Source organism: Quercus lobata, chromosome 10 (assembly GCF_001633185.2).
Source record: "Quercus lobata isolate SW786 chromosome 10, ValleyOak3.0 Primary Assembly, whole genome shotgun sequence".
NCBI lineage: Eukaryota > Viridiplantae > Streptophyta > Magnoliopsida > Fagales > Fagaceae > Quercus > Quercus lobata.
Genome location: NC_044913.1, coordinates 22,258,869 through 22,286,207, shown reverse-complemented (window position 1 = coordinate 22,286,207; position 27,339 = coordinate 22,258,869). Strand labels below are relative to the sequence as shown.

The 27,339-nt window shown below is 34.7% G+C and overlaps 3 protein-coding genes across 3 annotated transcripts; 1 reads left to right on the top strand and 2 right to left on the bottom strand.

Annotated features, from left to right (window-relative positions):
• Positions 1-1,032: 1,032 nt before the first annotated feature.
• Positions 1,033-9,660, top strand: LOC115963127 (putative phospholipid-transporting ATPase 9). Its single transcript, XM_031082022.1, has 12 exons — positions 1,033-1,338; positions 2,050-2,619; positions 3,186-4,537; positions 4,739-4,849; positions 5,367-5,643; positions 5,971-6,059; positions 6,173-6,281; positions 7,258-7,467; positions 7,915-8,040; positions 8,144-8,242; positions 8,334-8,525; positions 8,648-9,660. The coding sequence occupies exons 2-12, from the start codon at positions 2,227-2,229 to the stop codon at positions 9,275-9,277; spliced, it is 3,588 nt and encodes a 1,195-aa protein (XP_030937882.1). The 5' UTR covers positions 1,033-1,338; positions 2,050-2,226; the 3' UTR covers positions 9,278-9,660.
• Positions 9,661-10,196: 536 nt separating this feature from the next.
• Positions 10,197-10,955, bottom strand: LOC115964517 (transcription elongation factor TFIIS-like). The gene has a single exon (XM_031083813.1). It carries the CDS (start codon positions 10,953-10,955, stop codon positions 10,197-10,199), a length of 759 nt encoding a protein of 252 aa, XP_030939673.1.
• A 3,073-nt stretch (positions 10,956-14,028) lies between these two features.
• LOC115962888 (transcription elongation factor TFIIS-like) lies at positions 14,029-16,888 on the bottom strand. Its single transcript, XM_031081769.1, has 2 exons — positions 15,900-16,888; positions 14,029-14,225 (listed from the first exon to the last, which is right to left on the bottom strand). The coding sequence occupies exons 1-2, from the start codon at positions 16,490-16,492 to the stop codon at positions 14,057-14,059; spliced, it is 762 nt and encodes a 253-aa protein (XP_030937629.1). The 5' UTR covers positions 16,493-16,888; the 3' UTR covers positions 14,029-14,056.
• Between the last annotated feature and the right edge of the window lie 10,451 nt (positions 16,889-27,339).

Below are 27,339 nucleotides of genomic sequence, written 5' to 3'. Positions count from 1 at the left end.
TATCCTGGTTCAAACTTGGCCTTGTATTCTTCTCATAAAAAAACTTGGCTTTGTAATTGTATCCCCCAATAGATGAAATCTAGATGAACTAAAATATACATGTCTGAAGCTAAATCAGATTAATTTTAACGAACAACTAGAAAAGTAATTTCCTATCTGTTGGTCCATATTTCAAACTGAAACTTCAAAGTTAAACAAAGTTCGGCGTACCCAAAATTTGACCCCAATCTTTGATTTGTCCGGAGTTTTCACAAACATGGTTGAGTTTATCAACATTTCATGAGTAAATTCTTACAATGCAACTCGGATGTTTCATTCTTTGACTAAAAAGGGGAAAGATCACTTTTTGCGAAATGAGTTAAGCTAGCAAATTTGGTAAATATTTTGAACTCATAAAAATCAAAGTCAAGATTTGGAAATCCAACACAAATTTTAACAAGTTTAATTTGATACACCTCCTAAATTACGATATTTAAAAACATAATTTACCCTTTTATTTTATACCCTCTTAACATTTTCTTCTACTAATTTTCTATATTTCCTAGTAATGAAAGTCTTATAATAATAAAATGTTGTTTTCATTAAAAAAAAAAAAAAAAACCAAAGTGTGTTTCATCTAAAAAAGATAATATATATATATAAAATGCTTACATAAGCTATGTACATGCAAACGCAGTACGATACTACGATCTATCCAAATTTCAGTATCTTATTACATATAATATGTAGATAACATTTTTTTTGCTTAACATATAATATAGATAACTAGATAAAAAGAAAAAGAAAAAAAAGCGATACTACTATTGCTTAACTTTTTGTCAGATAGTGACCGCAAGTGGAGTATCATACTTTTCAAATGCAAGAAAATTATCAGATATGGCCAAAATTGTAGCATCAGCAGAGCTCTCATCATAGGAAAAAAATATCCAAGAACTTATTTTTATCTATAAAATTAAAATAGCAGAAGCACCCTTGTTGTTGAAGATACCCTATTAACTATTATGCCATTAAACAAAAAATTTAAGCATGTGAAGAGTCTTGTTTGACCCTTCTTCCACGCACTCGATCTCTACCTTTACTTAATTAATCAGAGAGTAATTTTTTTATTCTCTTTGGAATAAACTCTCTCATAACTGTCATTTAAATCTACAACACGGCAATGTCTTTCTCTGACATAACTTTGTTTCACAATTAGCACCACCTATTATTCAGTTCAATTATTATTCATGTGAATATTCAGGAGTTATAGACACTGAAAATCAGTCCCAGAATGCCAGCTAGCTATGTAGTATTTTTCTGACTTGTTCTTGTTCATGCAAGATTGCACTTTCTATCTGGGTAATCATTCTATTATTCCTTGCTTCTTCATACAGCTTTTTCATTGACCTTCTAGAAAGACTTGGCCAGCACTCCAAATTCCTTTTAGTATTTGATTAATATAGCAGTCCACACGTATATTATTTATTACCATATAAGTTTTTACCAGTTGATGAAAAGCTGAAGTTGTTGGAAGTTTCCAAGTTTATTTTGAATTGGGTTGGTTTAGTTTTTGTCTTTCTATTTTGTTTTTCTTTTTCTTTTTTAAAGAAAAAATAGTTATTGATGAAGTAGTTGAGTACTGTACACTAGGATCAGATGAAGGAGAGCCATAACACGTTTAAAGTCTGTTGCCGGCTTGCCGCTAGCTAAAAGTCAAAGTTGGATAGTAGTCTTGACTTAGCTTTTAACCCTCAGAAAGACCAAAATGAGTGCAAAACAGATTGCTCTGTCCTAGTCCTGTTTCATTTTATCTCCAGATATAGTTACCAAAAAATAGAATCACCAAATATAAACTGGGATTGGTTCTGATATTTCATTAGCAGTTTGAGATTTAAGTTTCTTAAGTCTGGGAATTTTACTTCAACACATATACATTTTGGCTTTATTTTTTTTTTTTTGAAAGTTAGTTAAAATTTTTGGGTTGGTTCACCTTGGTCTTTCTGAATTTGGTAGCTGAAATTTCTGTGCTTCTTTTTATAATTTTTTCTTCTGGGGGATTGAGTTCTGCAGGGGTGCCTTTCTAGATTTGTTCTTTTCAAAGCTGGTCTTTGTGAATCTGACTCTAAAGGCTGTTGGGTATAGGAGCTTATTTCTGAAAAGATTCTCAGCAATAATTTCAGTTGGTGTGTCGAAGTAGATCCATTTATTGTGTTTGAAGCATTTAAGTAGAGGTGATAGTTGCAGAAAATGGCTGGTGGTAGAAGAAAGAAGCAGCACTTTAGCAGAATCCATGCCTTTTCATGTGGAAAAGCGTCATTTAAAGGTGAACACTCACTGATTGGAGGTCCTGGCTTCTCAAGGGTAGTCTATTGCAATGAACCTGACTGCTTGGAGGCCAGTGTCCTCAATTATGGCAGCAATTATGTCAGAACTAGCAAATATACCCTCATCACATTCTTTCCCAAAGCATTGTTTGAGCAATTCAGGCGGGTTGCAAATTTATATTTCCTCCTCTGTGCCATAATGTCATTCACACCACTCTCTCCATACTCGGCTGTTAGTAACGTTCTTCCTCTTGTTGTGGTGATTGGATTTACAATGGGGAAAGAGGTTCTGGAAGATTGGAGGCGAAAAAAGCAGGTAACCTTAAAACATCAATGCTATCTTGGATGCAACTTTCTGGTCATTTGTGTTCCTCAGATTTTAATCACAACCTGATTCATTGAATTATTTTTGGAAAAGTTTTAAATATTTGGTCCTGAAAAGTTGAAAAGAAGTTGTTGGGAATGTTATATTTGTTCTTTTAAAGGATATATCTTGAAAGTAGATCCATAGTCAAGGTTTGATTTGGATTATTTGGCTGTACAGCTTTTTTCTTGATGGAAAATTCATTGCTTTGTGACTGTTTATTTTGGTAACTTTACTTCAACAAAATGGGTTTTTGGAATCAGTGGATTTATTCTTGTTTGTCTCTACTTTGCTACGGAAAACTGATACTTGCAGTGCCAAATCAGATCTTTATTAAATTTTCTTTTTCCAATAAATTATAAGATTAGCATTTTGTCTTCATTTCAAAAATTGAAGTTGGTGTTAGAAATCCCTTTCATTCTCTTGCTTCTTTTAATTTCTGATATTCTGATTTTTCTATGCTATTTTATGATATTTCCTTTCTGGGTTCATAATCTGGTCTACAATAATGTTGTCAGGATATTGAGGTGAACAACAGAAAGGTTAAAGTGCATCGTGGTGATGGTGAATTCGATAATGCTAAATGGACGGATTTGAAAGTTGGAGATATAGTGAAGGTGGAAAAGGATGAATTTTTTCCTGCTGATCTCATCTTACTTTCTTCAAGTTATGAGGAAGCAATTTGCTATGTTGAGACCATGAACCTAGATGGAGAAACCAATTTGAAACTGAAACAAGCATTGGATGCTACTTCAAACTTGCATGAAGACTCAAGCTTCCAAAATTTCAAGGCTATAATAAAATGTGAAGACCCAAATGCAAATTTGTACTCTTTTGTAGGTGGTTTCGAGCTTGAGGAACAACAGTACCCTCTTTCACCTCAGCAGCTACTGCTCAGGGGTTCAAAACTTCGAAACACAGATTTTATTTATGGGGCAGTAATCTTTACTGGTCATGATACAAAGGTTATGCAAAATTCTACTGCTCCTCGGTCCAAGAGAAGCAAAATTGAGAAAAGGATGGATAAGATTGTCTACTTTTTGTTTTTTATCCTAGTGTTGATGTCTTTTATTGGGTCAATTTTTTTTGGGATTTCAACTAGTGAGGACCTGGAAGATGGAAGGATGACAAGATGGTACCTTAGACCAGATGACACTACAGTATACTATAATCCAAAGAAAGCACCAGCAGCAGCAATTTTGCACTTCTTGACTGCCCTTATGTTGTATAGTTACCTGATTCCCATTTCCTTATATGTTTCAATAGAAATAGTCAAAGTTCTTCAAAGTACTTTTATCAATCAAGATCTGCAAATGTACTATGAAGAAGGTGACAAGCCAGCAAATGCCCGTACCTCAAATTTGAATGAAGAGCTTGGCCAAGTTGACACTATACTTTCTGATAAGACAGGAACTTTGACTTCCAACTCAATGGAATTTATTAAGTGTTCTATTGGTGGGACTAGTTATGGGCGTGGAATTACAGAAGTTGAGAGAGCTCTGTCTTGGAGAAAAGGGTCAGCTTTTTCACAAGAGGTGGCAGATGAAGAGCATCAGGTTGAGGATTGGACTAAAGCAAGGCCATCCATTAAGGGGTTTAACTTTATAGATGAAAGGATCACTAATGGTAATTGGGTTAATGAACCTCGCGCTGATGTAATCCAGAAATTCCTACGGTTACTGGCCATCTGCCATACGGCATTACCTGAAGTTGATGAAGAAACGGGAAGAATTTCTTATGAAGCTGAATCACCAGACGAGGCTGCTTTTGTGATTGCTGCAAGAGAGCTGGGGTTTGAATTTTACGAGAGGACTCAAACGAGCATTTCACTGCACGAATTGGATCCCATCTCTGGCAGGAAAGTTGAAAGGTCAGTCTCTTGCATTTAGATGTCCTCTATAGTTTGAATTTTATTTTGGTAGGCAATCCTGTCCTCCTATGACGCACATTTTGGTCCAGCAATTCAATTTTAGCTGTTATTAGCATGATGATGTCTCTGATATCTTATGCTAAGATAGTACTACAACTTGTCAGAGGTATATGGCTTAAAGGGCATATTTTATTCTCACAGATCATATAAACTTTTGAACATCTTGGAGTTTAGTAGCTCAAGAAAGCGGATGTCTGTGATTCTGAGAAGTGAGGAGGGAAAGCTACTACTACTTTGTAAAGGCGCTGACAGGTTCGTAACATCACTTGAAAGTTTATGATATTATTTGAAGTTATATGATCTTTCAAACTCTTTTATAAAGAGCTATTAATCCTGCAAGAGATTGGTCAACAAAGTGAATCTTGTATATATGTTTGTGTCAATACAGTATTACTTGCAGAATCTTTTTTTGAAGTTACCGTTACTAAGTGACTCTTAAACCTACAACCTTATCCTCCACTCTATTTTTGTGGGGGAGGGAGTGTCATTTGAGCCAAAGCTAATTGGCAGTAGACAATGGCAATAGATGGTAAAGTAGCCCCCCTCCCCATAAAACCCCACCAAAATGAAAAAGGGATGCAATTGCCATCATAACTAAGGGATGGCTAGCTCAATTTGATTACATGATGCTGCGCAGTTGTACCCCACAATTTTCAATTCCTAAATAAGTCTGAAAAAAATATTGTGAGGCTAATTTCATTTTACTTAGTGCTCCTTTTTTTATTTGAACTTCAACACATTATATAATTTTAGTTTGTTTCCCATGCAGTGTCATGTTTGAAAGACTTGAGAAGAATGGAAGGGAATTTGAAGAGCAGACTAAGGAGCATATTAATGAGTATGCTGATGCTGGTTTGAGGACATTGTTACTTGCATATCGTGAACTGGATGAGGAAGAATACAATGAATTCAATGTGGAATTTACTGAGGCCAAGAACTCGTTGAGCGCAGATCGTGAGGAAATGATTGAGGAAGTGGCTGAAAAGATTGAGAGGGATTTGATTCTTCTTGGTGCAACTGCAGTTGAAGACAAGCTTCAAAATGGGGTAGGTTTAAGTCATTAAAGCAATGAAGAGACTAAAAACCCACTGGAAATTAACTCACTACCTATAATTTTGTAGGAAATTTTACTCAATTTCGGTGTTTTTAGTGGAAAAAAAATTGGTTCATCAGCAAAAACTAGTGCAGAGAAGTCAAAATATTCTTCTAATTTTTTAATCCTAAAAGTTGATAGATTGAGCTATGAAATAAACTTATTTCAAATGCTTAAACTCAATGTGATTGCTATTCTTAACAAAATAAGTTGTTCATTTTCATGGCATGTTAAATGTTCATGAATTGAGATTAAATATTACTTTGTTGGTGTTGGATAGGTTCCTGAGTGCATTGACAAGCTTGCACAGGCTGGAATCAAGATATGGGTTTTGACTGGAGATAAAATGGAGACTGCAATCAATATTGGGTATGTTTAGTGAATGCCTTTGAGTATCAGTGGATGTTGAGATAAACAAACATTTCTGACTTTAAAAAAAAAAAAAAAATTAGTCATTTAATTTTTATCTTTTACTTTTGCAGCTTTGCTTGTAGTTTGCTAAGACAAGGAATGAAGCAAATTGTAATCAGCTCAGAGACACCAGAAAGCAAAGCGCTGGAGAAAGTTGGGGACAAGTCTGCTATTGCTGTGGTAAACCTGATTTTATATGCTGTTATATCTATTTATATTTTTATTATGTATATTTATATTTTATTTTTGTAAATTATATATTTGTTTTAATATAAACCAATATATTTTTATTCTATTTATTTTATTGAGCCCATTAATAACATAATATGAATGTGACTTCTATTACCTTCTTTGATCTATAGGAGAATGTAAAAAAATTATTTGCATATCTAGAGTTGTATTTTTCTTTTTTATATTTATTGTGTCTTTTATTTTTATTTTTATATAGTTACTATTTCCTTTTGTGTTGTTCAGAGTTTATTAATTAATAGAGACAGGATGGTAGTAACAATTATATAAGAATGTAATGATAATGAGCTGATCATAATTCCTATATTATCTAGTACTTGCCATTTTCAAGTTCAATTATGGTCGCAACCTATGAATAGTTCTGCAGAACATGTATCTTAAACCGTCTTTCTAGGTGGGATGCTTGTTTCCAAGAAAACCTGTTTGCATAATAAATGTAATAACTCTAATAATTTTAAGGAAAACCTGTTTATTATGAGCAATTCATGTTGTATAAAAACTCCAAAAACGTGATGTTTTCCTATGCAACGCATTTTCAAAATTACTGAAAAGTAGATCCAATGAATTCATGATGTTTTGGTGCAAGTTCTTCATTAATTTCCTTTTGATATTTGATAAAACATGGAAGAAACAAAATGAAATCTTATTAAATTTGAAGTTTGAGGAGTGATTACAAGACATTGAGTTATTTTCTTATCAATTCTCAGGAATTAAATAGCTTAGACATGGTTACTATTCTAGCACCAAAAAAGAAAAAGATAATACTTCTTTCTTAAATGCTTTATATCAGAGATCATCAGCCATATTACTAGATTTTTTTTGTTTGGTTTTATTTTTTGGTGGACTTCTTACCAATTCTTGGGCTATGAGTTGTGACTTATAAGGTTGACTGAATCTTGCTTCCTAGGCTTTTAAGGCAAATGTCCTCCGCCAAATTAATGAGGGGAAAAAATTGCTTACCACATCAAGTGAAAACTCAGAAGCATTAGCTTTGATCATTGATGGGAAGTCACTCTTTTGTGCTTTAGAGGATGATGTCAAGGACATTTTTCTGGAACTTGCACTTGGCTGTGCATCTGTTATTTGCTGTCGTTCTTCTCCCAAACAAAAAGCACTTGTAAGTTTTTCTTCTCTCTCTTTTATGTTTAGCAAACATTTGTTTATAAAATGTTGTATGGTGTCAATTTCATATATTTTATGGTATGGTTCGACAAACAGAAAGTATAATCAAAATCACAGCTAACCCAATTGAGTTGAGAATCATGGCTCATAATGCTCATTCCCTTACTATTGCACAGGATAGTCAAAGGCTGCCAAGAATACTAGATTTATTGGTTCTGCCCACCCATTGAGAGAAAAAAGGAAAAAAAGGGATTTCCCAATTATATTTATCTGACAATAATAATGAAAATATTTTATATCAATTGATTGACCTTGTTTATTATTCCACAAGTTAAATGTACAAATATGAATAAATGTAAAAGCACACAAACATTCTTGAAGGAATAGGTTTCTAGGGAAAATTTAGTCTGATAACTATTTAATATTTTACTTGATAATGCAGGTTACAAGACTGGTCAAAGTTAAAACAGGTACAACAACTCTAGCAATTGGTGATGGAGCAAATGATGTCGGAATGCTTCAAGAAGCAGACATTGGAATTGGTATCAGTGGTGTTGAGGGAATGCAGGTAAATGCAGAACGGACTACTGAAAGCTTATATTCTTCATCTGGGATTTTCACTAACATGGATTTTCAGTTGCACTTTTTGACACATACTTTACAAATTCCAGGCAGTCATGTCAAGTGACATTGCGATTGCTCAGTTCCGATATTTGGAGCGCTTGCTTCTTGTGCATGGACATTGGTGTTACAGAAGGATTTCGACAATGGTAACATATCATCTTGGAAATGTTAGAATTAATGTTGCACTAATAATCCAAAAAGGTTGATGATTGACATAGTCCTTTTGCTGTTTGGCAGATATGCTATTTCTTTTACAAGAACATTGCTTTTGGCTTCACCCTCTTTTTCTTTGAGGCATATGCATCATTCTCAGGCCAAGTTGCATACAATGATTGGTATCTGTCACTATATAACGTCTTCTTCACATCACTTCCTGTGATAGCCTTAGGAGTGTTTGACCAGGATGTCACTGCAAAGCTTTGTCTCAAGGTAAATCCTATATGGTTTTTCTTTTGCCATTTAAAATTGATAAAATTTTATTGAAGCTTTTCAAATTTTGAATCCTAATAGTAAATGGTCTTGGGATGACATCTTGTTGCTAATCCTTACAGTTCCCTCTGCTGTACCAAGAAGGGGTACAAAATGTCCTATTTAGCTGGATTCGAATCCTTGGCTGGTCATTTAATGGGGTATTGAGTGCTACTTTGATCTTTTTCTTTTGCATCCGTGCAATGGAGCATCAGGCCTTTCGGAAAGGTGGTGAAGTTGTTGGTTTGGAAATCCTTGGAACCACTATGTACACATGTGTTGTGTGGGTGGTGAACTGTCAAATGGCACTATCCATCAACTATTTCACATATATACAACATCTCTTCATTTGGGGTGGCATTATATTCTGGTATATATTCCTTTTGGCATATGGAGCAATGGATCCCACCATATCAACAACTGCCTATCAGGTCTTTGTAGAAGCCTGTGCACCAGCCCCCTTCTTTTGGCTCCTCACTCTGTTTGTGCTAACCTCTTCTCTCATCCCATATTTCGCTTATGCATCCATCCAACTGCGGTTTTTCCCCATGTATCATCAGATGATACAATGGATAAGAAATGATGGTCAATCAAACGATCCTGAATACTGTGATATGGTACGGCAGAGATCATTAAGGCCTACAACAGTAGGATTTACAGCTCGTTTTGAGGCAACATCTAAGCGCTTTGAAGAGAAGCCTGAGGGTCATTGATGAAATTATTTTAATTTTTGTGAAAATTCTTAGCATAAATTGGTGTAGATTAATTTGTTTCACAGACAAGTTTCTTTTGGATGTATATAAATCACGTGGAGATGGGTCTTTCAGTTGCACTGCTTGACAACAAATGTGTGAAAGATGCTAAGAAAAATTAAAATGTATATCTAGTTAACTGATACACTCATGTCCTCCCAGGTTTTGGTTAGGAGATTTTGTTTCTGTAAGCTCCATAACTAAAATTTTGATGTTTTGGCAGCTTTTAGACCATATTTAATTTTATGGTCATTGTTGTAATATTAATGCATCATGACACAAATATATTTGATTCAAATCAGATTCTCTTTTCCATGTATAAGAATAATAGTGCCTTTTACCTCTGTCCTTGATGTACTTTGACAATCAGATGTTTAAAACTAAAATCTTAGGTAGGCTATTTGGCAGAGTTGTCAATACTAGTTTCACTTTTGCGCCTCCCTTTGGTATTGAAGTCAAATGGGTAGGCTTCCATTAATGTTATATTTTATTTAATAAATACAAATTTTTGGTTAATTTAAAGTACCATATGTATGTTTGTAAGGTTCAGATACAAAATGTGATATTGATTGATATACTAATATGATGAATCATAGTGCTGAACCCTATGAAATACCAAAGAGAAACTAATTAACCAGAAAAATAAAAATCCGAACAGTTTAATTAGAAATTTAGAACACCATATCAGAAGAGAAAATAAAAAAGAAAACTTTATATATGAGAAAGAAAATATTAACATATAAGACTAAAAACGTAGGTACATAAGCATATCACCAATCATTGTGAACAAATAATGGAGCTAATTCCTATTCCTAGACAAATAATCTTTTTCCAACAGTAGCGTTCCTCAGAATCTATTAATTCCAGAGGCCTAAGAAAGTTAGACCTTCCAGCGTTTGTTGCATTTGACACAAGTTACATATGTTGTCATGGGTTCATCGGCACTCCGGGTCTGCATTTGATAATAAGTACACTTGCGCTCGCGACACCGGCTACACTGGAACATGTCAGTGGTGGCCTTTTCTTCCTCATCAGCATCATGCACACATCTTTTCAACCTTTTCAACTGTATCTGAATGTTCTCACTCTGCCTCTTGTGACTGGCCATCTCCTCGGCACTCATGGTTACAAGACTCTCCGGCTTGATCTCTCCAAGAAGCACCTTTCTCCTCAAATCTGGGTTCTTTGGGTCCTTCAGATTGAACAATATTGACTGATACTTTGTCTTCTTGATGGGATTAGACCACCCAATCCTTTCAAACATAACAGACTCTACTGTAGCAGCCACTTGAACTGGGTCTATTGATGGTGATATTCTCTCGTCAGTTTCAGAAGAAACTCTGGAAAAAGATTCTGTCAGCAGTTTCCTAACCCTCTCACGATAACCAGAGCTTTTGTTGATGGGCTTGGAATCTTGATGATTGTTCTTCAAAGCCTTAGTATTAGAAATACGAAACTTGATTATCAGCCTCTTTCTGCTTGGAACCCCAGAATCTTTTCCAAAGACACCAACTTTACTGTCATTGATGATGGGTACCTTGGAATATTGATGATCAAGAAAAGTCATACCCATAGCCATTGGTGTGGTTTCTGTTTCTGGCTTGGAAAGCCGAAACCTTAAAACCTTTGTCTCTGTCATTGTCACAAGAAAACGTGTAGTGAGATTGTTGATAATGGTTACAAGAGTCTCCGGTTTGATCTCTTCCAAGAACACAACCTTTAATTCTCCAGATAGAAGTAGTACGTTTTAACAACTTTTTTATAATTTCAGAAACTCTAAGAAGTATTATTATGTTGTGATTGTAAAAGAGACTATATTTTTAATTAAGATTGCCTTGAAATTCAAGGAATTCGAGTTGGATTCGGATTCGGATTAGCAAATTTGAAGTTGAGGAAGCAGGGCGGTGATGTGTTGTAGCCGTTGGGGCTATTGGGTATTTGGTTTTCGAGTTTGAAGTAATTCCCGAATAAATACTAAAACATGTTTGCTGTTTGGTTTGGGCTGGGAGGTGAATTTTAATTTTATTTAATTTTTCTTTTGTTTATTTACTTTTTAATATTGGAAATAGAGAGGTTTTAAATTTTGAGGATTTGGATCACATAGTACAATTACATTTAATTTTTTTTAATTGAGAGTAAAAAAAAGGGAAAAAAGTAAAAAGGTAAAATGTTAAAATGTAAAAAAAAAAAAAAAAAATCAATTAATTCAAGAGTTGAGATTGACTCTCAATCTCTATGCCTAAAAGTATTGCACCAGATCTTAATTCAAGATTTAATACTAATTTATTAGGTCTTTTAAAATTTTAACGGGTACCCGCCCACCCCATTGCAATTGTGTTTCATTAGGATTTTTTTTAATTAAACTTAAAGACACAAATGTATATATGTTCTTCCTTTGTGTTATTTACACTCGGTTTGTTTTGATAAATTTTTTTTTCATAGAAATGATTCGTTTTTGGATATATATACATATATGTATATATTTATATATTTTTGTAGTAGAAAACATACTAGCTTCCCTTTGTTTGGATGTCACTTTGAAAATGAGAAAGGAAAATTTTTTAGTGTGGAGTACAATTGTGATGGTTTGTTGAGTATGTGACGTTTGAAAAATGTTTTCCGTTATATTGAGCTTATTTTTAGCTGATCACAAAAATGTTTTCTTGTAACTTATGATTTCGTTGTACCAAACACCAAAACATACATTGAATTTTTCCTGGAAAACATTTTCCGCCAAAACAAGCATAACATTAATTTTTGTTAACCACTTATTGGTCTTTTCAGTCTTAAAGGGATGAACATGGTAATGATTTCTATAAGTAAAGCACATCAAGCAATAGATGATGTCTTAGTTTGGAAATGGTTTGGCTCTGCATTTGATGAAAAAGATGAAGCATTACAATTCTATCCATCTCGAGTAGAAGTACGTAAAAAGATTTATTTATTTCCAAAAGGACACACATTTTGCTCGCAGAAGATAGGAAAAAAATTTAGTGTGGAGTATAATTGTGATGGTTTATTGAGTATGTGACGTTCTGGAAAACATTTTCTATTACATTGAACTTAATTTTAGTTGACCACAGAAGTGTTTTAAGTAACTTATGCTTTCATTATACCAAACACCAAAACATCCATAGAAATTTTCCTGGAAAACATTTTCAGCCAAAACAAACAAAGCATTAATTTTTGTTAACCACTAGGGGTGAATGTGCTAATGGCTTCTATAAGTAAAGCACATCAAACAATAAATGGTGTCTCAGTCTAGAAATGGTCTGGCTTTGCATTTGATGAAAGAGATGAAGCATTACCATTGTATTTATCTCTAATAGGAGTACATTAAAAATATTTATTTATTGGCAAAAGGATAAACAAATTTTGCTAATTTTTTTTTTATGATATTTATGTATATTGTATTTATCTTTGCTTCCAGGATAGGCTCTGTGAGAACAAATCACAAATTGTAAAAATTTTAGTATGTGAAAGCTTTTGCATTGATTATGCTTGTTCCTTCTCACTAAATAATTAATTATTTAGTCAATTTTTACAACAAGCCATTTTACTATAAGGGAAAAAATAGGTTAATGAACTAGAAATCTATACCGTATTTATAAAGGTAAACGTCATTTTCCTTTCTAAGTGATTTTTTTTTCTTTTTTTGGGTTTGAAAAGTAATGAAGAATTATATGGATCATGAAGCCCAATCCATTGAGTGATAAAACTTAGTACACGACCTAAAGTGGTTGAGGTTAATGAAAGGTTCATTGCATGTAAAGAGACTGCACAAAAAAGTCCAACGCATATAGGTGATCATCCATGAAATTATTGGGCTTTGGGCTTTTTAAGAAGTAAGCTTGAACAATACTCAGCCGGACTATCAAGTAAGTCTATATTGGATCTTATAAAATGAGTTATGGATTTATGGTAGACTTGCATTAATTGATTCTTTTTTTCTTTTTCTTTTTTGAGAAATAGTCGTGTGCTTATATTAAACAATCAAAGAAGGCTAAAATCAGCCTGAACAACATTGATTCTAACTCTTCCGTACATCTTTAACAATTCTACAGGAAATATGTTTTTTTTTTTGGTGCCAAGGCTACAGGAAATATTTAAAAATTTAAAACAACTGGAAATATTTACTATGATTAATTCATTAATATATATTTACAGTTCTCTTAGTTAATACTAATGATCAATTAATGACTGCTTTAAACCCAAATGTTAATAAATTTGTCTCCGTAATATCCAATATATTCATAGTATATAGTAGCTACTCAAAAATCAAAATTAGTGTGCGTATATATATATATTTATAAAAGTTGCTCACTTATTTAGATATCCATCGCTGAAGAACTGTAACTTAAAAAAAAAAAAAAATTAAAACAGTATTCTTTCAAAGTTTCAGCAAATTAAAATTACTCTGACAGGAAACATTAACTACTAAAGCACAAACAAATGTGCTAATTTAAATTTAATGAATCGTATACTGCTATGAAATACTTGAGAGAAACTAATCAACTAGAAGAAGAAAAAAAAAAAAAAAAAATCAAACTGTTTAACTAGAACACCATATCAGAAGAGAACATAAAAAAGAAAACTTTATATACGAGAAAGAACATCTTATCATATATTTCACAAAAGGTAGTTACATCTCATGAATCATGAAGAATGTGGACAAATTATAGAACTAATTCCTATTAGTAATGTTCCTAAGAATCAATTAATTCCAGAGGCCTAAGTAAGTTAGACCTTCCAACGTTTGTTGCATTTGACACAAGTTACATACGTTGTCATTGGTTCATCGGCACTCCGGGTCTGCATTTGGTAATAAGTACACTTGCGCTCGCGACACCGGCTACACTGGAACATGTCAGTGGTGGCCTTTTCTTCCTCATCAGCATCATGCACACATCTTTTCAACCTTTTCAACTGTATCTGAATCAGTGGCGACTCCAGGAATTTTGTCCAGGGTGTTCCTAGACAAACTGGAACAATAACCTACCCTATTCTACTTTGAAAAAATTTCGGGTCATTTCAGTCTATTTCAAGTGTTTCGGGACATTTCGATAAATCCCGGCTGAAATTCAAGATTTGGTCGGCATGAAGTTTGTGCTTAAAAAAAAAAAAAAATTGTTCTTAAAACCAAAACAAATTTGCATTATGTACACCAAAAAACCTCAAAAGGAAAAAAAAAAAAAAATGAAAAGAAAAGAAATGAACAGAGGCGTCGTCGCCCCGTTACGCCTATGTGCTTGATGATAAGGTTTCAGACGGAGGCGTAAGGTGTTGTCGTTGATGATGTTTTTTTTCTTTAGGTGGTTTTTGATTTTAGGTTAGGTAAGTTTCTAATTTTAGGTTTCTGATTTTAACCGGCGAACGCGTATTCGTATAATCAATGTTATGAATACCGTTTCGGACCCTGTTTCGTTTTGTCTATTGGAACGGAATATTTCGATACTGACCTATTTCGATGTACCGTTTTAGGGTGTTTCAAAGTTACGTTATTTTATAATGAAAAAAAAAATATATATATATATTATTAATAAAAAAAACCTATATAAATTATTAAAGGTTTTAAAGAAATTATAAGTACATATTTCAACTAATATGTAATCTTTAAGCCTAAATAATAATAATAATAATAAATTCAATCATTTATAAAATATAATAAGAGTAATAATATGAAAAAAAAAAATGATGTTAATATTAGTTTTCTTTTTTTTCTTTTTTTGGACTGAAAAAGTAAAATACTTTTATTAAAAGAATAACTAAATATGTACTAAATACATGTAATGTAGGGTCCGGAGCTCTCATAGACTTAACCGCTAGCCTAGCCCATGGACAAAATATTTACCATTAGAAAATTACACCAAAACCACTAGTGGGCTGGCAAAAGTAGAACAAATAAAAAATGTAAAACAAAAGACATAGAATTTAAGGCAAAGAAGAAGAGAAGAAGGACCGAAAACCCACAGATAAAATTTAAGACAAATAGTCACATCCTGTACAACACACAGATAAAAAGGGAAAGGCAGACTGGCAGCAGGACCGAAACCCACAAGAAGAAAAAATAAAGAAGAGAAGAAGAAGGGTCCGAAACCCACCAGAAGAAGAAAATGGGTCTAAAACCCAGAAGCAGAAGAAAAAAAAAAAAAAAAAAAAAGAAGAAGAAGGGTCCATAACCAAGAAGATGAAGAAGAAGGTAGGATTTTTTTTTTTTTTTTTTTTTTTTTTTGAGAATACGTTTGGGTTGGGCTGTTGGGTATTTAGTTAATAATGTATTTTGATTTAAAAATCTGGTTGGGGTTGGTTTTGTTTAGGATTGATGTTGGGATTTTATTTTTGGGCTTACTCTGTAACAATTTTTTTATTTTTTTTTCCAAAATCTCTGTTTCCATTTTTTTTCTTTTTTAAGATTTTAGTTCAAAATTTGTTTGGCATAAAACTTTTGAGAGTGTTCCTGATTTCGCTTGAGGGTGTTCCTAATTTCTTTTTTCATGGGTAAACAACTAAAAAAATTTAAATTATTATATATAATTTTTTTTTTTTTGGGTCAGGGTGTTCCTGGGAACACCCTGAACCCAACGTGGCGTCGCCACTGATCTGAATGTTCTCACTCTGCCTCTTGGGACTGGCCATCTCCTTGGCACTCATGGTTACAAGACTCTCAGGCTTGATCTCTCCAAGAAGCACCTTCCTCCTCAAATCTGGGTTCTTTGGGTCTTTGAGATTGAACATGATTGATTGATAATAAGCTTTCTTGATGGTATTAGACCACCCAATCCTTTCAAACATCACAGACTCTACTGAAGCAGCCACTTGAACTGGGTCTATTGCTAGTGATATGCTCTCATCAGTTTCAGAAGAAACTCTGGAAAAGACCTCTGTCAGCAGTTTCCTAACCCTCTCACGATAACCGGAGTTTTTGTTGATGGGCTTGAAATCTTGATGATTGTTCTTCAGAGGCACCGTGGTTGTTTCTGTTTTTGCCTTAGGATTTGGAATACGAAACTTGATTATCAGCCTCTTTCTGTTTGGAACCCCAGAATCTTTTCCAAAGACACCAACTTTAGTGTCGTTGATGATGGGTGCCTTGGAATCTTGATGACCAAGAAAAGCCATACCCACATCTGTTTCTGGCTTGGGAAGCCGAAACTTGAGAACCTGAGTCTCTGTCATTGTGACGGCGTGTAGTTGAGATTGTTGATGATGATAAATGGTACCTTCTTCCTCTCCCAAAAACACAACCAAATACTAGTAATTACCCTTTGTTCTCCAAATTGAAGTACTACGTTTTTTTTTTTAGCAACTTTCTGAGGAAAGCAAACCAAAACCCAACGAGGATTATATATTATGTTGTGATGTTATAAAGAAGACTTTGTATTGCCTTAAACCCAAGGTCGGTTGTTGTTTCCGTCAGGCTCAAGGAATTGGAGTTCGAATAGGAATCTGAATAGCAAATTTGAAGTTGAGGAAGGGTGGTGATGTAAAGAAGGGTTTGGATTAAATTTGGGTTCTAGCCGTTGCTGTTCGCTTTGGGTGAATTTTTATTTTGTTTATTTACTTTTTAGTTTTTACTATTGGAAATAGAGAAGGTTTTAGGATGTGGATCAATTACACTTAAAATGTAAGATTGAAAAGTTAAAATGGGAGAAAAAAGTATAAAGCTAAAAAGCTAAAATGTTTGAAATTTTTTTTATTTTATTTTTTGAAACTAAAAAAAATAAGTTTGATTCAAGGACTAACATTGCATTTCAATGTCAACCCTTGATAGTGTGTACCGGATCTTAATCCAGTATTTTATATTTATTTATTGAGTTGCTTCTTAAATTATGGGGATTACATTCCTCTCCCAGTTTGGAAGAATAATGCTCTAGCCTAAACTTAAAGGTTAAAAATATTTTCCCCTCTTAACACTAGTTTGATCAAATTGTATTAAAGTGAGGTGATAAAAATGGAATTCACTGTCTGAATTCCTATTAAGGAAGATGAATTAAATTTTCTTTATTTCTTGTTCCATAATTCTAAAATCTATTGTTTTAATTAAAAAAATACTTTAAAATATAGGACAACGTTTGATTATAAACTTAAAACTAAAACTACAACTCCCACCAAAAATTTTTACATGACTACTGCATATTTTGAAAATTTAATAGTTGGGTTGCATGTTTTTATGTTCTTAACACACGTATCAAATTTTGTGCCAATCGGATATTATTAACTATTCATCAATAAGCTTAATTTTTCTGCATAATTTTTTATTACAAACACTTGAAATTAAAATATTTGACTGATAACATAATTATTGATATTTGATTTTCTGAAAATTTTGCAAGTATTGAGGATATAAGAAGAAAATATAATCAAATAGTGAATTTGTCAAAACTCACATCCAATAAAAAGATGTTAAGTGCAATTGTAGTTTTAGGCTACAACTAAGTTTGTAGCCAAATTTTGTCCTCAAAATATTTAGTATGACTTTTGTTTTTGTTTTTTTTTTTTTTTTCAATGGGTTGTGGAGAAATTTGCCATTGCAATTCTTTTGGTGCTTGATAAACTTTGCATTTTTAATCTAAATTTATAATTTGGGATAATTACACTTTACCCATATGTGGTTTGCCTCTAATTCGATATGCCTACCCGTGGTTTCAATTTTGACACTTTACCCACCTGTGATTTCCTCCGTTAGTAATTTGTAACCCACCTCTGTTAAAAAAGAGGGGTAAATAAGTCTTTCTACACCCATTTTATGTCTCTCTCCTCCCAAAACAAGAAAAAAAAAAGAAAAAAAAAAGGAGAAAAACAAGATTAAAATATGGTATTGGTTTCTCATCATTCACAAACATGAAGAACATAAACCCAGAAAACTAATACAAATCAAATGAAGCAAAACCATGAGGGAGAGAGTTCTTTGTCTTCTTCCTCATACTTATTTTTTGTGCCTGTACTTAGAAATTTATTAAAATCAAAGCATAACACAATTTACAACATGAAGAACATAGACCCAGAAAAATCAAACTCAAATCAACCTCCACAAATATATATTTGCCTTGTTGTCTCTCTTTCACCACAATGGTTACTAATTTGTTCAAAGAAAAAAAAATTCAAATGGCCGACCACTCACACTTGTTCTTCTTCAACAATCTCTCTCCAAACCCCAAACCCAGCCATGGCCGACCACTTACAGCTTATCTCTGCCGCTCCAACACCACCTTAGATGGTGGTTCTCAAGCTTGAACCTCCCTCTCATCGGAATCTCTATCTTAACCTGATCTCAGCCTAAACACCTCCCTCTCTCTTCGATCTTTTGGAATCTAAAAGAATTGAAGCTTCCAAGCTCCTTCACGGCAAACCCCAACCACCACCATCTCTCCACTTCTCTACCCGATCTTTCCAAACCTAACTCTCAAACTCACTCTTCGATCTACCACAGTGGTGTGGAGGCCCTGCACAATCAGACCTAGGCTTGATGTAGGAAATCGTTGACCAATTTGGTGGCGGATCTGGTGATTCTGTGGGTTCTGGGTTGTTGTTTGGCTTTGAAATTTTCACTTTACTTCTATTATACCCAACAAATCAAGTAATTTTTATTCTACTGTTCACGATGTTGTGATTTTTTCTGGTGGGTTTGTTGTTTGGCTTTGAAACCTTCCTCTCTCATATCTCTATTCCCTTGGTCAAGCTTTGCCGATCCTCCCCTTGGGTGTTGCTAATGTATATACAGTGGTTTTGTGTGAGTGAGATCTTGGATGTTGAAAATCAAAACTTTAGAAATTAAGTGCTGGAAATTGTTGATCCTATTTCTCTTGTGTTTTTAGTTGTATTTTGATAGATCTGTGTTTGTACTTTGATGGTATTGCTTGATTTAATTTGTATTAGTTTTCTAGGTGTATGTTCTTCATGTTAGTGAGTGAGTTTTGGGAATGAGAGTGTTTTGATCCGTTTGAGTTTTTTTTTTTTTACATATCTTGTGTTAGAGTAACGGCTAAGGGAGAGGTGGGTTACGGCACAGTAACGGTAAGAATTACAGGTGGGTAAAGTGTCAAAATTGAGAATTACAGGTGGGTAAAGTGTCAAAATTGAAACCACGGGTAGACACATCGAATTAGAGGCAAACCACAAGTGGGTAAAGTGTAATTATCCCTTATAATTTTTTTTACTTACCATAGTTAAACTTTGGTAAAGAGAATATTTTAAAATTTTAGAATATTCTGTTACTAATATTAATGGAATTGCGGAGTGTTATTTTCTTTAAACCCTAAAGAAGGAAAGTATAATCATCTCTTAATTTTTTATGCAAAAACCTCCCCCAATCTGCAAGTGTAATCAATTAATTATGTTTGTGTTTTATTAGGTTTTTCAATTAAATCCAAACACATGGATGTATTGAATTTAATTATCATTGGAAAAGAAAACAATGTATGCATTTCATTGATCAATATAACAATATATTTGAATTTAATTAGGAGTACATAAAAAGAATTGATTTATTGCCAAAAGGACAAACATTTTTTGCTGAATGTTTTTATGATGTTTCTGTATGTTGTACCGATCTTTGCTTCCATCCCGTTAAAGAATGCTATCCCAGCTTTTTCTTTTTGTATTTATAATATGTCTTAGTTCATAAAAGTAAAAATAAAAAACTTACAAATAATATAATATTTCAAATTAAACTAATCTGGCTTGAAAAAAAAAAAAAAAAAAATCCCTTGAATGGAAGTTTAGGGAAGGCAAGAACTAAAAAGTTAACCTGTCGGTTAAGATCTTTGTAGCTTAACTAGCATGTTTCAGTGTTTCTCACATAGAAGTCCATAATTCAAATCCCGCCTCCCACATTATAACTATCACATTATAAAATAAATATAAAAATTTAAACGGTCAATATACATTATATACTTTATAATAATTGTTATATCCTCTATTTTATGGTTGCATAAAATAGATGCCTTCTCCTTATGCTACGCAGATGATATGTTTGCTCCTTTATTTTTTTAAGCATAAAATTGTTGTACAATTTTTTACTATGTACCTAACAATTAGAGATGACAAATGGGCGGATTGGATCATAAATTAGTTGGGTGTAATTACCCATTTATCAATTTATGACCTGTTTATATATAAATTAATTACCCATTACCCACCTAACCCATTTAATTATTAACTCATTTATTTAACCTAATATGACTCAAATACCTCTAAAACTACTTGAATACTCTATTGACCTCCAAAATTACTAAAATACCCAAATATCTCTACACTTTCAAAATTACCAATATACCCTTGGACATTCAAAATTATCCCTAAAATCTCTAAAATGAGCACAATACCCATGAAACCTCTAAAATGACAAAAATACCCTCAATATCTCTAAAATCACCAAATTTGCTCAAAAACAACTAAAATGAGCAAAATATCGCCAAAATCTCTAAAATAAGAAAAATACCCATTAAACCTTTAAAATGATGAAAATATCCTTGATATCTCTAAAATCACAAAATATGCTCAAAAACCACCAAAATGACCAAAATATCCTCAAAATTTCTAAAATGAGGAAAATTCCCATGAAACCTCTAAAATGACCGAAATACCGATAAGATCTCTGAAATCACCAAATATGCTCAAAAACCACTAAAATTACCAAAATATCTAAAATGAGCAAAATACCCATGAAACCTATAAGATGACCAAAATACCCCAAATATCTCTAAAATCACCAAATATGCTCAAAAACCACTAAAATGAGCAAAATACCCCCAAAACCTCTAAAGTGAGTCACAATAAGTATGTTATTAAAACTATTTAATACTTCGCCCTTTGTGAAATTCTATTACGTATTAAAGTTTTAGATATTTTAAAATATTACTTAAAATAAAATTTTATTATCTGAATTATTGAGAAATTTTTTGAAGTTTTGTTATTTATTTTAGTTTTTTTTTTTTTTTAATACTAAAAACTCAGTTTTATATGATACGTGTTTTTTTTTTTTTTTTTTTTGTGTGAAGTAACATAAGATATTTATTAATTAATTTTAATGATATTAATGAAAGTTATTATATATATAATAATTTATTTAATCCGCGTGGATACACTAGTAAAATTTATGGATGATTAAATTTATATAACTCACTCTACCTCACTCTGTCCCACACAAGTGTTATTTGCCCGGAAGATCTGCCCACATGAGATGGGTTTTGCCCAACCTCCCCAAATATTTGTATATATAGCTTTTATTTTATATATATATATATATATAAATTATTTATATATAACTTAATTTTTGATACATATATAATTTCTATAAGATATTTATATTAAACATATTCTACTACCATCTAAAATGCGCTAGCCACATCTGCTCTATTCCTCAAAAGAATTAGTTACAATTGAGGCTCCTTGTAGTTGTTAATAAAGCCTAGATCTATTCAGTAAATACCTGATGTGGGACTAATCACACACCCACACACATCGCACAATCAATCAAATTGGGGCATCACAATCTCGCCCACTTAAATCCCTAATGTCCTCATTAGGGCCCACTTTATGGGGTAGTGTCTCTGAGCCCACACAGGGTTACCGAGTCGGCTTTGATACCATATGTATCGATCTAAGGAAAATCGCTAGCCACATCTATTCTATACCTCAAAAGGACTAGTCACAATTGAGGCTCCTTGTAGTTGTTAATAAAGCCCAAATTTACCTAGTAAATACTCGATGTGGGACTCATCACACACCCACACTCATCACACAATCAATCAAATTGGGGCATTACACCATTACTCTTTAATTTATCATCGCCTTTTTCTAATTTCTAAATCATCTTATTAGGGATAACAAAATGCCTTCAAGCTAGCCCATCACCAACTTGACTTGCCCAAGCTTTCCCAATTTAAAGAAAGAAAAAGGACATCAATAAGGCACCACTAATGTGATCCCTAGCATTGTGTTAAAATAAAATTGCCTACTAGGAATCAACGCCAAACATTAGCATTTGAATAACAACAAAAAAGAATGCCTTGCACTTTGCTACTTCCTACCCCTACGAACAATATATCATACATAAAATGACAAAGATTGCTCTACACTAGTAGTAAGATGGTTGTTTATGCATTTTTCCTAGGATTTTTTAGTCATTACGATCAAAATGTTGATTTTAGAATCAAGAGCATTTGATCAAATCTAAGAGCATATCACACATATTTAGCATAAAAGATCACAAACCAATGAAGTGCACAAAAATGCTTATCAAAGCTAAAAAGGTACACAGTCACAAACGTACGGTTTCAACAGCCAACCTTAATTACATATTCAAAGGTATGCAATACGAACACAATTTTTTTTTTTTTTTGAATTTTGCTTTTCCTTAAAAAAATAAAATAAATCAAACTAAAGTAGCAAAAACAAATGCATGAATGAAATGCAAATACACTCCTAAAGCAACAAAGAAAAAGGTTCAAAAGATAGAAGGACAAAAGATCAAGGACCAAAAGAAGAAGCTCAAATATGATGAGCTTTTTGCATCCACACCTTTTTAGCTGTAGGTGAAGAGGAGGAGTTCTTAGATAGATTCTTAGTAGAATGAGTAAAGAGAAGTTCAACTCCAGAATTAGCAAAAAAAGCTTAAGGCCTTTACGAGCTCATGAATAAGTGTCACAGGACCTTGTGCTTTTGGCACAGACACTTTTTGATTAGTTGCTTGCTTGTTTGCATGTAACTTGAAACAGTTAGGGCGAGTATGCGCTACACCACCACAGTAGTGGCAAAACCAAGGAGTGTGAGGTTTGTTCTATTTCTTTGATGAAGATTTGGTAGACAATTTAGGCTTGGATTCCTTCAAATAAACTCTTATCTTTCTAGTCATAGGTTTTTCTTCATTTAAAACTTTCTTCTCATGTTTAGGAATAAACTCAATAGAAGAGTTAACAAATTTGATGAAAGTATTTGTTGACGTCTTATTTTGCAACCTGCATTTAACCTCACTTGAGCGTAAAAGGGTAATTTTGCATTGGAAATATGCATCTTGATTCTGGTCATTATATCCTTAATCTCATTTCACCAAAATGATCTTGATGTTGTAACGATCAAATCGACTAGTCATAAGCCCTAATCAGACCGCTAGATTGAAAGTTATCATCAAATCAAGTTTTAATGGTTGAGATGCGTGTGTTTTCTCTCCAGGTCTTCTGTGAAGCCCTAGAGGTGAAAAATAGGTCTTGCCGCAAGGCAAAACTTTCTCTCCGCATGACGGTAGAAGCACGTTGTTGTTGTTGTTGTTGGTTTTTTTTTTTTTTTTTTTTTTCCCCATTCTGCTTAGTTTTGTTTTCCAGGCCGGAGAGTAATGGATGAGACCACAAGTAGGTGGGAAGGACTACGCTTGTTAGAAAGAGAAGGCAGTGAGGTTGATTTGTCTTCGTCGGTGACGGAAACGGGTTATGTACTGGCCGGAAAATTCTACACGAAGTGTTGGGTGAATTTGGAGTTGGTGGCGAGAGTCCTCAAATCGGTTTGGCGAACAGAGGATAGTTTCGAGGTCTGTGATTTGGGCAACAATAAGGTTCTTTTTCACTTTAAGAGTAAGGATGATATGGATAGAGTTTTGTTGTCGTGCCCTTGGTCTTTCGACAAATACCTCCTAATTCTCCATAAATTCAAGGCAGGGGAGGCAGTGAGCAAACTAAAGTTTGACAAAGTATCATTTTGGGTCCAAATCCATGGTTTGCCTATGATGAGCCAAACTAAAGAGGCTGGCTTGCGCATCAGCAAGTCCCTAGGAATGGTGGAGAAGGTGGATGTTGAAGAAACGGGATTTTGTTAGGGAAGCTACCTTCGTATCTGAGTTTCCATGGATATAGCATTACCACTGTGTAGAGGTCGTATGGTGCGAATGGGACGACCGAAAAAGATATGGGTGGAGTTTAAATATGAACGGCTTCCAATCTTCTGCTATTGGTGCGGGAAAGTAGATCATGATGAGAGGGATTGTATGTTATGGATTCGCAGTAAGGAAACTCTACGCATAGAGGATAAACAGTTCGAACCGTGGATGAGGGTGACCTAGGAACACAACCAAAAGTCGCAGCTGATTGTGGCAACGAAGAACAATGATGGAGGTGGATCACAACCAGATTTAGTGGCGACACCGAGTGGGGGAGGAGCACACCAGAGTCAGTATGAAGGTGGGACGATCATGGTACAAGGAGGGTCCCACGTGGCAAACGACGTGGATTCCAATAAAGCTGATACAGTGTGCATAGAATCGTTGACAAATCACGTGGAGTATAGAATCCCACAGAATATGCAGATTTCAAATTTCGAAAAGTAGCTACAAGAGATTGACGCCGCAATTATGGGCATTACATGCGTGGGATTAGCTTCACAGTTTAATGCAGATTCGAATTTAGTGGAAGAAAATCTGATGAATATTCATGCTCCAAAGTCAAACTTGGTAAGTGATAAACTAGCTTCTCATAATGGGCCTTTTCTTGGGCCTCGCACTGGGGTGGGCTTAGAAAGTTTAAAGATGAGTTTACCCAATGCAAAAGACACTGGGTTGGGCCAAGATAAACTTCAAGATGTAAGTTTTTTTTTTTTTTGTGATGGGCATGGATGCTTCGAAGGTCCAAAGTGAGTTTAAGACAAGGAAAGGGAGAGGCCTGACCCAAAAGAAAAACCAGTCTGGACGTAAACATGCAGGGAAGGAAAACATGCATGGGGTGGCGTCTGAGGAGGAAAATGAAGGTGTACAAAGCCTTGAAAAGGTGATGGAGGTTGATGTAGACGGGATTGGAGTGAAGAGGAAGGATCGGTCTCCATTGAAAGAGGTGGATATAGGGGACTATGGAAAAAAGCAGAGAAAGGTGAAAGCGGTGGAGGTTTTTAGCAAGATAATAGCAAAATGACGGGAAACGGCAGAGGCTGTGGGACAGCCCCACTGAGAGCAATGAGTGCTATAAGCTGGAACTGTCGTGGGCTTAGGAACCCCTGCACAGTTAAAGCTCCTCGAAAGATTGTTTTGGAGGAAGATCCCACCTTGGTCTTTCTCATTGAGACCAAGTTTGTTGCGTTTGAGATGGCGTAAATAAAACGCAAACTGGATCGGCAACAAGGTCTAGTTGTGCCTAGTATTAACCGGGGGGGTGGTCTGGCTCTATTGTGGAAGAACACTCTGACAGTGGACATTCAAACGTATTCCCCTCGCCATATTGATGCGATAGTTATTGAAGATAGTGGACATAGGAGGTGGAGATTTACCGGCTTCTATGGCCACCCAGAAACGAGCAAGCGTATGGACTCTTGGAAACTGATTGAACAGTTGAGCAAAAGTAGTGACCTCCCGTGGGTTCTCATGGGAGACTTTAATGAAATAATGCACCTCAGAGAGAAGGTTGGTGGAAACCTTTAGCCTGAAGGGCAAATGTGTAGTTTTGGAGAGACAATCAACAGATGTTGTTTAAGGGACTTGGGCGTCATTGGGGCTGAGTTTATGTGGAGTAGGAGGCTGGGTTTGCGGGGATGGGTCCGTGAAAGACTAGACAGGGCATTTGTGTCCTCTAACTGGGTGTCCCTATTTCCAAAAGTTAGGTTGCACCACATGGCTGCTTCCACGTCGGACCATTGTGTGTTGGTCCTGAAGAATGCGTGTATTCGACAAAGATCTTTCCAAAGGAAAAAATTGTTTAGGTTTGAATCCATGTGGTTGAGAGATGAAAGATGCAAGGATGTAGTGATGGAGGCATAGGAGAGAGGCCAAGGTATTAACTCTGAGCACCCGTTTACTCAATGCTTGGAGGAATGTAGGACTTCTCTATCCTCATGGAATAAGAGCACGTTTGGGCACGTTGGTAGGAGAATAGCGGCACTCTAGAAAAAACTTCAATGGATGGAAGAGAGGAATAGTGGAGATGTAAACATGGATGAAATGAATGAGGTCAAATCAGAGCTGAACAGAATGCTACTAGTGGAAGATGACATGTGGCATCAAAGATCATGGAACTGTTGGCTAAAGGCAGGTGACCGTAACACTTCTTTCTTTCATACAAAAGCCAATAGACATCAACGCAACTTAATCAGCAAGATCAGGGGGTTAAATGAGGAATGGCTAGAGGATGAAGAAATGATTGGCAGCACCTTTGTGGAGTACTTTGAGCAACTATCTACATCGTCTCAACCTACTATCAGTGATGAATTCCTTGCAGTAGTACACACCAAAGTAACAGACAAGATGAACTCCACTCTCTTGTGGGAATTTCAAGCTCATGAAGTGGAAAAAGCGCTGAAGTAGATGCACTCGATGAAGCAAATGGACCCGACGGTATGCCCCCTTTATTCTATCAACATTTCTGGTCTCTTGTGAATCCCATTGTTATAAAAACTGTCTTGGACTTTCTTAATCATGATATTGTTCCTCCAAAATTTCATGAGACCTACATTGTACTTATTCCCAAAACAAAGAATCCAGAATGTGTGACAGATTATAGACCGATCAGTTTGTGTAACGTGGCTTACAAGCTTGCATCCAAGACTATGGCAAACCGGTTGAAGGTGGTCTTGCAGGAAATAATATACAAGAATCATAGTGCATTTGTATTAGAGAGGCTCATCATAGATAATGTGTTAGTGGCACATGAACTAATGAATCACATTAATCGGAAGAAGAAAGGAAAAAGTGGAGAGATGGCTCTAAAGCTAGACATGAGTAAGGCGTATGACCGGGTGGAGTGGGAGTGCTTGATGCTAATTATGGCTAAACTTGGATTCCATGCAATTGGATTAGGTTGATCATGAGATGTGTTTTCTCAGTGACATATGCAGTACGTAAAATGGGCATCCGTGGGGTTAAATTGTTCCAACACGTGGGCTACATCAAGGGGATCCATTATCTCCATATTTGTTTCTGATTTGTGCGGAGGGTCTTTCGGCATTGTTGCACAAGGCAGTCCAGAACAAAGCCCTAAGGGGAGTTTCTGCTTCAGCCAGGGGTCTAAGGATCTCGCATCTATTTTTCGCTGATGATAGCTTGATTTTTGGAA

Coding starts and splice junctions, on each gene's coding strand:
- LOC115963127 (XM_031082022.1), top strand. CDS start 2,227: ATGGCTGGTGGTAGAAGAAAGAAGCAGCACTTTAGCAGAATCCATGCC. Junction 2,620..3,185: donor ATTGGAGGCGAAAAAAGCAG/GTAACCTTAAAA, acceptor TAATGTTGTCAG/GATATTGAGGTGAACAACAG. Junction 4,850..5,366: donor CTTTGTAAAGGCGCTGACAG/GTTCGTAACATC, acceptor TTTCCCATGCAG/TGTCATGTTTGAAAGACTTG.
- LOC115964517 (XM_031083813.1), bottom strand. CDS start 10,955: ATGACAGAGACAAAGGTTTTAAGGTTTCGGCTTTCCAAGCCAGAAACA.
- LOC115962888 (XM_031081769.1), bottom strand. CDS start 16,492: ATGACAGAGACTCAGGTTCTCAAGTTTCGGCTTCCCAAGCCAGAAACA. Junction 14,226..15,899: donor CAGATCAGTGGCGACGCCAC/GTTGGGTTCAGG, acceptor AAGGTTGAAAAG/ATGTGTGCATGATGCTGATG.